At 35.4% G+C, this 14,641-nt stretch overlaps 1 protein-coding gene across 1 annotated transcript in view; it reads left to right on the forward strand.

The window, feature by feature from the left end:
• Positions 1–364: 364 nt before the first annotated feature.
• Positions 365–14,641, forward strand: part of LOC110038414 (twinkle homolog protein, chloroplastic/mitochondrial-like) — a 105,375-nt gene continuing 91,098 nt past the window's right edge. Inside the window, 5 exon segments of the mRNA XM_020743255.1 lie at positions 365–763; positions 886–1,019; positions 1,216–1,271; positions 1,369–1,429; positions 1,547–1,669. Coding sequence (XP_020598914.1) covers positions 511–763; positions 886–1,019; positions 1,216–1,271; positions 1,369–1,429; positions 1,547–1,669 — 627 coding nt within the window. The 5' untranslated portion in view covers positions 365–510.

Genomic DNA, 14,641 nt, shown 5'->3' on the forward strand with positions numbered 1-14,641 from the left:
AACAAGCCTTTATCCCACTAATTGGGGCCAGCTCATAATAATATAAATAATTAATACCATAATTTTTGAACAAAAAATTTATGTCGCCGACTAAGCAACACAACCTTTCACTTTCACATCGCGAGCTTGGGACACAAATAGGAAAGGAAATGCGAATTTACATAAGTAGCACCAAATTATTATGTATTACATGTCTCACATCTATACTTTCATTTTTACAGCCAAAGCATCCAATTATTTTATATTACATCAAAAACAGCATTAATACATTATTTAATGCTGAAATTCACTTTTTTATATATAAATAAGGGTGATATGTGTGAAGATATAAAAATTTAGGTGTGAGATACGTAAATACATGAGACTGGGTGTTACACTGAAAACAGGAATAGAATATTTGAACTCACACTAGTCTTCGTCCGCGCACACTGAAAACCCCAAACCCATTGCCAACTTCACTTCCCCGCTGTTTTCGTCCGCCATGTGAGCTTCCTAAAACCTCTTCTTTCAATGCCTCCGCTTTCCAGCCCTCCATTCCACCGAAATCTCCGTTACATATTACTCATGCAATCCTCTCGTCATCTCCTAGAGCTCTTCTCCAGCGCCTCAATAACCACGACCGCCTTCTTCTACCGACCCATTCAACTTCACTCTTATCCCGTCCTCTCTGTAAATCCAGGAAGAAACACCTCTAGATTTGTTTCGTTCTCCATAAAAGCCCCCGGATTTCGCTCTTATACCCCCTATTCATCCTCCGGAGCTGGTATGTTTTATCTAATTTTATCTATTAGGCATTTTATTGTTCTGTTTATGTTTTTTTATCATCTCCTTGTAGAAGTATATTTTGTTGGGTACCAGTTGCTTACGGTAAATGTCCTCTTGAAGTTCGTGTGGAGCCAAGAGAAGGCGAGGCGGTTAGAGTTGAGAGACTTGAAAAGCTGCAAGAGAAGTTGGCTGAAATAGGAATTCCTTGCGACCCCTTCAAAACTGGACAGTATATGCACGCAATTTGTCCGCAGGCATTTTTATTTCGATGTCTCACATTTGTCTTTTTAATTTGCTTTATGTATCCTTTATCGTGTTTTTCTTCCATTATTTTTTGTTGATTTAGTGGGGAAATGGATAGTATTTGGATATAAAGGATAAGTTGTTGAAAATGATGTTTTGCATCCTTGTCTGTTCTAAATTTATTTCTTTTCGTGTTGATTTGTTTAGTGCGATGGAGGAGATTCAAAAGAAAGAAGCTTCTCTCTTTTTATTCGAGAAGATGGGTTAGTTGAATATTTTATTGCCTATGTAATGTCAGGTATATTGATCTTTGTTTTCCTGAATTGTATCTAACTTTTACCTGACTATTTGATGTTTTAGAAAACTTGCGATGTGGTCATGCTTCAGAGCTGATCAATGTGGTTGGAGGGGTCGTATTGAGGTACTTCTGTCTTGAAGATTGTTCTATAGTAGAGTATTACTGCCACAATTATATCCTTTTTTTTCGTTTTTGGGAACACAAACACCTATTACATATGCAATGCTAATATATTTTCAGGCTTCTGAGAGTGGAGTTGAATTTACTGTCAATCAAAATGGTGTTTCTACTATGTCCTTCCAAGATAAGACACACAGAACAATCACGGAAAAGGATCTTCACTTAGAGCCTTTATGTTCAGAGGTATCATTCAAAGCATCATTCTGAGAAGAGCAAATTTGTATGGGTTTAACAGTTTTGAGGAATATTATTTACTTAGTCTTAACAAAGGCATTTATGCAAATTTGTGAGAGGTGAATGCATTATGTGTTCATGTGGCATAATTTGTCCTTATAAGGGGGGTTTCAACGAGTATAGCCTTGCTAAGAATTTGCTGAATGTGAACTTCAATTTTGGGGACATTGATAATTTTAGTAAGAAGAGAGACAAATAGAATAGTTTGAGTAAGAAGTGATAAATGGAACTATGAGATCTTAACATATTTACGTCTATCACCTTGAGTATTCATCATCAATTAACTTCAAACCTATATATTGAACCCGAATTTGAGCCTAAGAAATCTTCTCTATTGAGATTGCACTTCATCGGTTGGGCTTGTCCCCATTGAAATTCTCAAGCACAGGCTTAAATAAACCTTGACACAACATCACAATAAATTTTATTAAAACAAACCTAAACTAGCTTAAGAAAAACCAATTTTAAAAGTCTCTTTTGCAGATGGAGGTGGAAAATGTTTGATTTTTTCTGGTTGATTATAATCATTTGTAATATAATTATGCATTTTATAGACTCATGTGTCTTTTTTAGGTATTTAGGGGCGTCTAATATACATGTTGATGAGGTCAGGGATTACTTTAATTGACCTTCGTTTATTTTAATCATAAAAATAAAAGAAAACAAAAATCAATAAAACGGAACACAAAATGTTGGTATGGATTAAAATTACATTTGTGATTATACGTGATTATACTTGTGTGTCTTGTTTTGACGATTGATGTAGATGCAATTAGTTATAGTTCAACAATTTTTGATAAACCATGCATTTTGTTGGATTGAAGATTGTGAAGGGGTGTTGACCTCATTTTGAGGTCTTTCTTACTCTTTCTCCTAGAGCCTAGGATCTAGTTTTAGGCTTTCTTTTTAACCATCTTAGAAGCCTAGCGACGGGACACACTCCCCTTATAAATTCAAACCACCTCTTGACTCTTCTTGGGTGGTCTCACATGTGTTGTTTTGGACAACCAACACTTGGGTGGCTGAGACCAACATGATGAAACCTAAAAAGGGTTCCTATAGGACTTTTAAGCTTTAGGGTGATCTTGTGCACATCGCATTCACATCACCTACAATTGCATACACTTCATTGATAATTAAAATTGAAATTGATTTTAAAATGATCAACCATAAACTAAAATTAAGAGCAAATTAAATTTGATGCATTTTTGATCTAATTGTCAATGAACTTCTCTAAGCAATCTCGGATGACGAAACGGACCGCGCGAGCGCGTTTGAGACGTCGATTTTACCTAGGGAGGACACTCATATTGCTATAATTCCGCTCATAAACAAATTTCACGTAAATCGATGAACTTATCCAAATGACCCCGGATAACGAAACGAACGCGCGGATTCGTTTGGGACATCAATTTTACTTAGAAGGGACACCCATTTTGATATAGTTTTGTGTACAAATGAATAGTGCATAAATCAGAAATTTTGAATGTTAAACATTATAAAAAAATAAAAAATAAAGGAAAAAGACCTTAATCTCTCTCTCGACCTGTCCCTTTGACCCGACTCTTCTCCCGCACGCAACTTCCCTCTTCTGTTCGTGAGACCTGCGAGTCCTCCCCTTCGGCCCGAGCGAAGCCCTGGCTGACTGATCCCTCTTCTTCGCGAGCCTGCCGCCCGAACCTTAACCGGCGAGCATCTCTCGATTTGCAAAGCTTTGCCTGGCCGACCCCTTTTCTTCTTTGCGAAACCATTGACTGACTCTCCCTCTTCCCTAAGTCGCCTTCTCCTTCTTCCCTAAATGCTTCTCCTCTTCTCCCGTCATTCCATTTGGCCACCTCACCACCGGTAGGTGAAGGTGAGTTTTCTTCTCTCTTTGGCTATAAAAACCCCATTAGGGTGAGAGATTGATTGCATCTTTAGGGGTTGTTGTTGGCTTTTGAAATTTGGTTGGGTTATTGAAACTTTGTCCCTGATCTGTTGAGCATTTGGAGGTTTAAGAAGACAATCTGTTTACCTTGGTTTGTAACAAAATCCCTGGTTCTATTATCTTTCCTAACACAGTTTAGTAGGACAATCATGATTTAATAATTTTAAAGCTCTTCCTTGCATTTGAAATATGCTTGCTAAATGAAATAACTATTACTGCTTGGCACATCTGTTTGCCACATAAGAACCCATGGTGTTGCTTAAAACTTGTAGTTTTGGTGCTTTACTTTTGTGAAAATTCGAAAGGTTTCATATACCATATGCAAAGATTTGTAGCTTTGGTGCTTTACTTTTGTGAAAATCTGAAAGGTTTCATATGCCATTTGCCAAGACTTGTAGTTTTGGTGCTTTACTTTTGTGAAAATCTGAAAGGTTTCATATGCCATTTGTCAAGACTTGTAGTTTTGGTGCTTTACTTTTGTGAAAATCTGAAAGGTTTCATATGCCATTTGTCAAGACTTGTAGTTTTGGTGCTTTACTTTTGTGAAAATCTGAAAGGTTTCATAGGCTATTTGCAAAGACTTGTAGCTTTGGCGTGGCACACCTGTTTGCCACATAAGAACCCTTGGTGATGCTTAAAACTTATAGCTTTGGTGCTTACTTTTGTGAAAATTTGAAAGCTTTCATATGCCATATGCAAAGATTTGTGGCTTTGGTGCTTACTTTTGTGAAAATTTGAAAGGTTTCATAAGCCATATGCAAAGGTTTGTGGCTTTGGTGCTTTACTTTTGTGAAAATCTGAAAGGTTTCATATGCCATTTGCCAAGACTTGTAGTTTTGGTGCTTTACTTTTGTGAAAATCTGAAAGTTTTCATATGCCGTTTGCAAAAGACTTGTAACTTTGGTGCTTTACTTTTGTGAAAATCTGAAAGGTTTCATCTGCCGTTTGCAAAGACTTATAACTTTGGTGCTTTACTTTTGTGAAAATCTGAAAGGTTTCGTGTGCTATTTGCAAAAATTGGAGAAGAAAACTATTTCGATCTTTCACTTATTTGGAACTATTAAAGGAAGCAAATCCTTTTCTTAAGGTCATTTTTGTACAATCATTCATACCCTCTAACTGTTCTTCGGAGATTTTTACATACACACCATCCAATTCCTTCGTATTTATATATCCGACACCTGAATTTAAATGTGAAGTTATAGATCTGCTGCTTCATTAAATATAAATATATATATATATATATATATATAAGCCACTCAATTCTTTGATTTGCTGAATAATTACATGTCGCTGTTGTAATTTGGATATTAATAAATATCTCATCCCTTGCTTTGGATATAAGCTCTGTAATGGAAATGATGGCTCAATTAAAGAATTGTTTGGTGGCTGTTTTGCACAATAAATGTTACGCAAAATTTTTATTGTTTTGGAGAGAGCTAAATGCTGTTTTTGTTGCTCTGTATTTTTGCTGTCCGAAAGAACTAAAGGGTGCCGTTTGGCTGTTTATTTTCATCGATTCCGAGATGATTTGAAAATTGTTTTGCCTCTTTAGTTCCACTGATTTGAAGGTCATTTGATAATTGTTTTTTTTATTTTTTTTATTTTCAGTGATTTGGAGGGGACTTAAGAACTGTTGTTTTCGATGTTTTTACTGTGTTGGGCAGCTTAAATGCAAAACTTTTGGGCTGATTCATCCACTGTTTTAGAATGATTCAATTGCTGATATTCCCGGGCTGATTTGAGTGGCTATACTGAATGGTTAAGTGTTGATCTCTCGAGCTATAGATTCACTGTTTTAAGCAATTTAAATGCCGATCTTTTGTGCTGATTTGCCCCCAGTTTTTTTGGAGTTAGTTTTGTGGGCTTTTGCCCACTGTTTTGGAGCATAAATGCTGATTTTGGAGGGTATTTTATTTGTCTTTTGGAAACTTACAAATGCTGATTTTGAAACGGTTAAACGCTATGTTTGGGAACGTAAATGCTGATTTTGGGGTGCTGTTTTATTAGTTTTTTGGAAAATTACAAATGCAGATTTTGAAACAAGTAAATGTACCTTTTTGGGGATGTTTTGCTAGCTGATTTTGGATGTTTACATATTATTTTGAGGCTGGTATTCTAACTATTTTAGAGCCATTTACATGTTACTTTTGGGCTAATTTGAGTCGCTATTTTCAATGGTTTAAGTGTCTATCTCTCAGGCTATTCATTCACTATTTTGAATGGCTTAAATGCCAATCTTTTAGGCTGATTTGCCTTTTTTTTTGGAGTTAGTTTTGCGGGCTTTTGCCCACTGTTTTGGAGTTAATTTTGGAAGGCTTTTGCCTATTGTTTTGGGTTTCACTTGATTGCTATTTTGGGAATTGGGCCGATCTCCTTTCTTTTCCCTTTGATTCGTTTTCTTTTCTTTTTCTTGCTTTATGGCTTAGATTATGTACTTATATTCTAATATAAGTGCATATAGGGTAGAAATTTAGAGGTCATCAAGCAAGATTATAAGTTGGACGGCTCGGGGTCTAGGGTGGTGATAACAGTGCTTATGCGTGCTAAAGTTGGATGATAGAATAGTATCTCCTGCCTTGATGACCTTCAATGAGGGGAGAGCAGGATCGATGTTACTATTCACCAACTTTTGGTGCGAAACTGCCCCTTGCTTTCTTAGGTTGCAGGTAGTTTTGGCTTGATCAAAGTAAGCAACTTGTGGACTATTTTACTTATCCAAACACTTACACAGAGACTACACTTCTCCAAACATTTATACAGTTAGTCACTTCTCCAAACATTCACACAGATACTAAAAAAAAAAAAAACTTTTTGCGATACCACTACTTTTGACTTCTAATTAAACTCTGTATGCAGGAAAAATTAAAGAAACTACTATAAAATTTTATAAAAGTCTACTTGTTAATCGCTTTGATTGCATCCAAGAATTACCCTCCTTAGACTTGTTTGGGTTGATAGCTTCTATCCAAAGCTGTATTAAAAAACACACAACCCAGCTCTGAGCCAACCCTGAGTCTGAATTCTTACGACCCAGCTTGATTATTGTGTTACCTGCTGTTTCACTCATTTACATATATACACATGTTAACAGTGCTAGTTAAATTCTCTGCAATACTTGTTTTCTTTTATCTGTGATACTGACACCTTTTGCAGTAGCAGCTGCAGACACGTCAGGTAATCAAGTTTATCTTGTATTTACTATATTTTACCTTCTTTACCGCATCTTCTACTGCTTTTCTTTACAGTGATTTTATTGTTCTTTCCTTTCTGTATTTGCTTATAGAACTTGCAAAGCCCCCTGGGGTAGAGAGCTGTAGGATAGCTGGTCAGGAGATACACTGCGACAGACCACTAAACAAACCATTGCATGTACATCTTAAATCTTAAACCCATGACTGTTACAATAAAGAAATCAGAGCGAACTTCGTGGGCAGCACTGTGAGGACGCAAGCAAAGGACAAATGACTTCTACCGACGAATTAAGACTTAACACAAAACAATGTTTACTTAAGCAAAACCTTCTTTCATTTAAAACAACATATCCTATAAGACTTCGAGATTGTTCGTTTGACACAACGTAAATCCTTACAATATCTTAGGCTTTTGTATAACCATGTGATACAATATAAGTCCTAACCTTTTTAGGATTCTGAGGTCGTCGTTATGTACGACAGAAATCTTCCTATCTCTCTAGGCTGTCTGCACGATCGGATATTGTGTGGACATAAATCCTAATCTTAATTAAATAGCAGGAATAAACATTAAAACATCATTTCCAAAACATAAAACCAAATAATATGATAGTTTGAGAAGTCACCGGGGTTTCCTTGGATCCGTGACATCCCCTACCTTTCACTCCCTTGGGCTCCTGAAAATAACTATTCTTACTTGAGCCACTTCCACTTGCTTTTCCATATTCAACCTTGAAAACATAACTTTGAATTCTTGAAAATAAAATCACTGATCTTAATTGAGATTTCTTAAGTGACTTCCGTCATCTGAGATGTAATTAACTATAGGGGCTTGCTGTTATAGGAAACTTGAAACTCATGTAAAATAAACCCTATCTAGTTTTTATATTAGGTAGAGGAACTTGCGTGTTACACATAAAATGTTCGCAGACCAAACAAATGTCATAAATTATGTAGTTTATATAATCGAGCCCCCCTTTTTGTCAAGTAATATGATTATCTATTGGGATGAACGTATTTCTCTTAGGGTGGTGCTTGATTATTTAAATTATGAAGTGTGTGAGATCTCTTTAGTCTCATCTTTCAAAAATTTAAAATGCTATTTGTAAAATTCAAAATTACATATATTAAATTAAATAAATCATTTTCAAAATTCTGACCGAAACCAAATCCATGGCTGACAAGGGGTTGAGAATAATGTATGAGAACATACTATCGTGATATTTAAATATCACCAATCAGATTTATTGAATATAATTTAGCGGTTGTAGGTTATTTTTTAGAAGACATTATTTTTTAGATAATTCATTACTAAAGGTTCCACTTTCTTGAGAGTACCTCATGGTTTGAGATTTTCTCGTATGCACAAACCTCTATGGTTAGTTATATTTTTCAATTAGAAAAGGTACTTTTGATAACACTAGTTTATAAAACCTATGATACTTGGTTTTAGATGCAAAAAATTGGATGAAAGAGAAATATATTTTGCAATTGACTAAGAGTGTTGGTGATGGAATGATGATGAACTCAATCAAGATGCCATGAATTTCTTGCTATAGATTATTATGGACTTTAGTGTACTCAGAGGAGGTGGTTGGCCCAATTGATCAACAAATCATTGCTAGAAACCTTGGGTTCCTTCATCAAATTGGACCTTCATCTATGGTTACTCATTGTGACCGTATTAAATATGCGATTAAGGAATTGACATTTATGTTTTCTAGGAGAGAGGCTATTTCTCGAATCTTTGATGTATGCAAGGAGTTCTATTGAGTTGAACCACAATATCAATCACTTAACACATATCACATGCACTCTAAATGTGTTTATGAATAATTGAGCACACTTTTTCCCTTTAGTACCGATGTCCGAATTTAGCAGGCTCAAAGTGAACGACTGGCTATTATGAGTTTCTAGCTGGCCTCAACTTTCAGTTTGAAGGTGTCAAATCACACATCTTATCTGAGATTGGGTGTACGTACAAGCTAGCCAAAAAAAAAAAATACATGCATCAGTAAACCTCCGTCTCAAAACAATTACAAAAGTGGAAATCTAAATTATGAAAATAAAGGGTCGAAGGTAGTTAGCTATTATTGTCATTAGCCTGTTCATACGCAGAAGACATGTCCAAAGTTCATAAAAAAGAACTGGAGGGGTTCTAAATCACAATCAACTCACATGGTCACTACTAATGAGGCCTCTTAGAGTCAAACTTTTTCAATCTTTGCAGATGAATATGTTAAGTTCACAAAATTTCAAAAACCAAGAAGTCCCCATATATGACCACCCTTGTTGAGTTAGATAACAATGATACTTTTCTTCTTTCCACTTTCACATAATGAGTTGTTGCTTCTGGTGGTACAAATCATATGATAGGCAATCCAAATTTTTTTTTCTACCTTTCATAAACATTTTTCTTTCGTCACTTTAGTAAATAGATATATTTCTAATGTTCTTAGTTATGGTATCATCAATGTTACATCCACATTGCCTCTAATTTCTATTCTCAATTTACCTCAATTAGCTTTTAGTCTTGTTTGTGCTAGTAAAATTACACATGCTCTTAATTGTTGTAGCTTATTCTTTCCCAACCATTATCTATTTTAGGATTTTATGATAAAGAAATTATTGGCAGAGGATGAAAATCGGGGGTATACATTTTGGATAATGAAGTAGCTTGACCCATAGGCTGCTCCAACACCTCATCTTCTTTTGAGATCCATTGCCGATTAGGACATCCATCAATATCAATTCTGAAAAAATTTGTACTCTTAGTTTTAGCAATTGTCATTTTTAGATTATGAATCGTGTCAAATTGCTGAACAACATTTATATTTTGTTCCCAGTGTTAATAAAACATAAATTCATAATTTTAAGTTGGTTAATTATGATGTTTGGGGACCCTGTCCAATTTTATGTAATGAATTTTGATATTTGGTCACTTATGCAGATGATTTTTCTTGTATGACTTGATTTTACTTCATGAAATCTTGTACCGAGTTGTTGTCATATTTTCAATCTTCTTGTGCCGAAATAATATTCAATTCACTGTTTTAGCTAAGATTCCAAGTGTCAATGTTAAAATTTTTTTTTCTGCACTCTTTTAGACGTACATGACAAACGAGATGCTCCATTTGTCATCCAATGTCGATACTCCATTCCAAAATGGATATCTGAAAGGAAAAATAATCATTTTCAAAAGACTAGAGTTATTTGGTTTTAAATGATGTTCCTAAATAGTTCTACTATATATTTTTTTGATTAATCAGATGCCTTCTATTATTTTACATAACCAACCACTCTACCAAGTTTATTTCTAACTAACTTTTTTTTTTGAATCATGCATGTTTCAGTGTACTTGTTTTGTTCGTGATACTTGTCCATAAGTTTCTAAACTAGATGTTAAGTCATTAAGGTGTATATTTTTAGGATATTTTCATTTGGAAAAATGATATCAATGTTTTCTTCTCTTAAACAACTACGTGATTTACGCTGATATCACCTTTAATGAACAAAGCTTATTCTTTGGTGACTCATTGATGTCTAAATCCTCACAAGATTTTGATGAGTTGTTAATGTATCACGCTATAAGTTCATATTCTGCTCTAGCTCCAACTTCACTTCCAGTGCCTCAATCTAGACCACCTATCACTATTGTTTACTTGAGAAGACCTTGTTCCCCCGATTCTAATCCGATACCAACATCATCTTCCTTAGTAGATCCTTCTTCGAATGACCTTGATTCACCTGTTGCTCTTCAAAGAGGTAAACACCAATGCGCCTATCTTGTTATCTCTTGTGTTAACTATAACCAGTTGTCTTTTGCTTCTTGCTCGTTTGTTGCTTCTCTTAACTCTGTCGAGGATCTTGGGTCTGTTTAGCAAGCTCTATTCCATTTTGGGTGACTGGCTGCAATGCTTGATGAGATGAATGATTTAATTGAAAATGAAACTTGGGAACTAATTGAACTACCTTCAGATAAGCTAGCTATTGACTGTAAGTGGGTCTTTGCAGTTAAGTTTCATTGTAGCTCGTTTCAAAGCTCTGCTGGTTGATAAGAGCTATGCTCAAACTTATGAGATACTTAGGCTCATTCTCTTCGGTGGCTAAGTTGACTTCGGTTCGTCTATTACTATCCTTGACCGCAATGAATAATTGACCTCTGCATTAGTTGGAGGTGAATAATGCTTTTCTGCATGGTAATGTTTTAGAAGAGATATACATGGAGAAACCGCCCGGGTTTGTTGCTCAGGGGGAGTCTAAGAAAGTATATCGTATTTGAAATTCTTATATGGATTGAAGCAAAATCCTCGAGCATGGTTTGAAAAAATTACCTAAGCAGTAGAAAGATTTGGGATGCAGAAAAGTAGAAGTGATCAAACCGTATTCTATAAACAATCTACTTCGGGAATTATTCTATTGGTTGTTTATATTAATGATATTATTATTAGAAACAATGTGCAGAGAATCTTATCATTGAAATAATTTCTTTAAAATCAATTCAACACTAAATATCTATGTTCCTTAAAGTATTCATTGGGGATTGAGTTATCAAGGAACAAGAAGATTTTCTTTCTATCTCAATGGATGTGTTGGATTTGTTAGCATAAATTGAAAAATTAGAGCTCATACCATGCAGTACTCCGATGCTTCTAAATTAGTAACTTACCAAGGATGGAGTGCCTTTGAATGATACTGAACATCATAGCAAGTTAGTGGAAAAATTAAACTACCTCACAGTATCGTCCTGACATTGCATATTTACTTAGCACTATAAGTCAGTTTATGTATTACCGCACAATCTATCATTGGCCAGCTTTGAAACCATTACTTTGTTAGCACAAGGGAGCTTCTGGACATTGTCTTTTATATCAGGATTATGGGAAGGAAAATATTGAATGATTCCCTAATGCAAATTGGACAAGTTCCAAGATTGATTGAAGATCCATTACTAATATTGCATCTTTATTGGTGGTAATAGGTCTCTTGGAACAGTAAGAAACAAAATGTAGTGCAATGGTTCAGTGCTGAATCTGAGTATCGACCAATGACCCAAGCTTCAAGTGAATTTATGCAGGTTTCCCAACCCTTGACTGAAATGAGTTTTAAGATGTCAGTACCGGCAATGCTGTGGTGTGAACTAAACACATTGAAATAAAATGTCATTTTTTTTCCAAAAAGATTCAATAAAATTTAATTTTTGGTCTTCATGTGAAGACTGGGGAACAACTAGGGGATATCTTCACAAAAGGTTCTTAATAAAACTAGGGTGGCTTATATTTGTAACAGACTGGGCATGATAAATATCCATGCTCCAGCTTGAGGGTGAATGTGATGGAAAGTAATAAATCTGAATTTTGCATATTAGGAAGCTTGTATATTAGGAAATTTGATATCAGACAACCTAATGAGAGGAGACTTAATTACATGATCTTTTATATATTATAATTATTCCTAATTTAGAGAGTTGAGAGTGTGTATAAATATGTAATATATATTTTCAATTGTAAATAAGAAAAGTGCAAGCTTTCCAAGTTACACATATATTCCGACATGTGCAGGAACAATATCATCTTCTTTCCACTGTGATTGCATAATTTCTTTTGCAAACTCCTAATGCCTGCTCCATGGTAAGAAATTTTGATGTTAGTATTCACCTTGGACAACTCTGCTATGGCAGTCAAAGTAAATTCATACCTAGAACTGGATTAGCAATGCGGCTATTTTGATCTTCAGAAGAAGCATTTTGCTGTTGCTGTTCAGCAAACCAGTTTAGCTGATTACTTGTAGCCCTGCAAGAGCACGGTTGATGAATTTCTTGTTCTGCTAGCCTTTTTTTTGGAGAACTTTTAGTTTGCTCAACCTTACAGAGAACCTATCTCAAGGCCATTATCTTTAATGCTTAAAACATTCAGCTCAGATCCATATGTGCCAAAGATAGGGATATTTTGCATTTTTAAATTCCTTTCGATTTCTACCTTCGTATTGCCTACAGGAAGTTGTTCATCTGGGTAACAGGTGTAAGTTTATTTCATTATTTCTGCATTCTCAACAAGCGATGCCACTAGCTGAATTTCTCGATTGTGAACCTTTTTTCTACATGTACGTTTTTTTGTATAGGACTGGCAAATGAATTCAACATTTATTTGATGCGATTTAGTGTACAAAGAGAAGGTATTTTAAGATGATTTAGCGTACAAAGAGGAAGACATCAATCATTGGTCTATACTCAGCACAATGACATAAATCTCCAATGAGGCATTCTTTAATCTGACACTTCAGTAGGAGAGGCAAATAAATAACCAAATCCGGAGCACAAAATCCACATTGAGAACAACAGGTTTGGACAAAAGACGCCTTTGTATGTTCCTTTGTAAGTTTCATAAAGTTCTTTACTCGAACATATAAGCTTCAATAATGGTCCTAGGCACTTTCATCACTCAGTCAAGGCTGCTCACCTTTGATCTTGAAGCTACTTTTATCTTTTGAACAGCCTTTGTATAAACTATGTTAACTATTTCTGAAAATCTATGTGACTAGTGCTAACTTCTTTGTAATTGACAAGTCATGATCCACTATGGCATGCAATGTTCTTGAACTTGGATAATCAACTGCATGTTCTTGATTTATGCATCAGTTACCACCTTGAACTTCTTGTTTGTTGTTGTCATTTCAAAATCCAATCTTAATGGGTTTTGGAGCCATTCATGTTTTGGGTTTGTCACGATGCGATGTTGCCTCTAGATTGTGCTAATGTCATGCTTGCTGGTTTTGGACGTGCTTATGTATTGTCTTCCACCTGTTATTGTGTTCCATCAATGTTCCTTTCCCAGTGCTCATCCTCCTCTGTGGATGAGGATGTGCTCCTATTTGGTGAAGAATAGGGGATGCGTTGGTTCTGTTGAACTTAAAATAAACTAGAAAAACACTTATTTTTTTAAACTGATATAAAAAGATGTTGAAATGCAAATTATTCCCCTTAATTGTACAAGCCGCTCTTTCTAGCAACAAAAAAATGGAAAATACAATGCTTGGAAGTCTTAAGAAAACAGGAAAATGAACCTAAACAAAACTATTTAATTGGGGATAGGTAACATACTTATTTTGCATCAATAACAAATAGGTATCCAAGAACAAGGGTGAATGCTACGGTGAGGAAAGGCACTTGCGGTGATGATGCTGTTGGGAGTTTTTAGGTTGTGGCTGCTAGAGAGCTTACAACTTTTCATAGAATTGGCATGATTAGGCATATACAAAGGGAGAAGTCATGGAGTCAGTAGAATCACAAAACACTCGTAATTATGAGGTGAAACACAGGCAATAATGAGGAGAAATCACATTATGGATATCATCCGCAAGCGCCACAACTTATAGCAGTAGAATGAAATGCAATCATGGCATCATTTGAGAGAATTATGGCTTGAAGCAATGGGAAAAGTTTATTTTGTTGCTGCAAATGACGGCTCTATTAGATTCGCATTGGAGTTTGTGCAGACAAGAGATCGAGGTTGACCTTGTAGAATCACAATATTGGAGATGACATTGATGCTGACCACGGAAATCTCACAAAAAGAATTTTGTAGAGTGCTTTGATCTGGAATCAGTGATGACATAATGAAGAAATATTATCAATAAAAGAATGACGAGGGAAGAGACTGTTGTTAGTTTGAAGGTCAACATTGATGAAGGCAAGCAACAAGCCTTGATAGTCATTGCATTAGGTGTTGAAGAATGATGAACAATGTGGTGATGAAGGGTGAGAATGTGTAGGATAGTGAAGATTGAGATGCAATCGGAAGA

The sequence above is a fragment of the Phalaenopsis equestris genome, unplaced genomic scaffold, assembly GCF_001263595.1.
Source record: "Phalaenopsis equestris unplaced genomic scaffold, ASM126359v1 Scaffold232797, whole genome shotgun sequence".
In the NCBI taxonomy this organism is placed as follows: domain Eukaryota; kingdom Viridiplantae; phylum Streptophyta; class Magnoliopsida; order Asparagales; family Orchidaceae; genus Phalaenopsis; species Phalaenopsis equestris.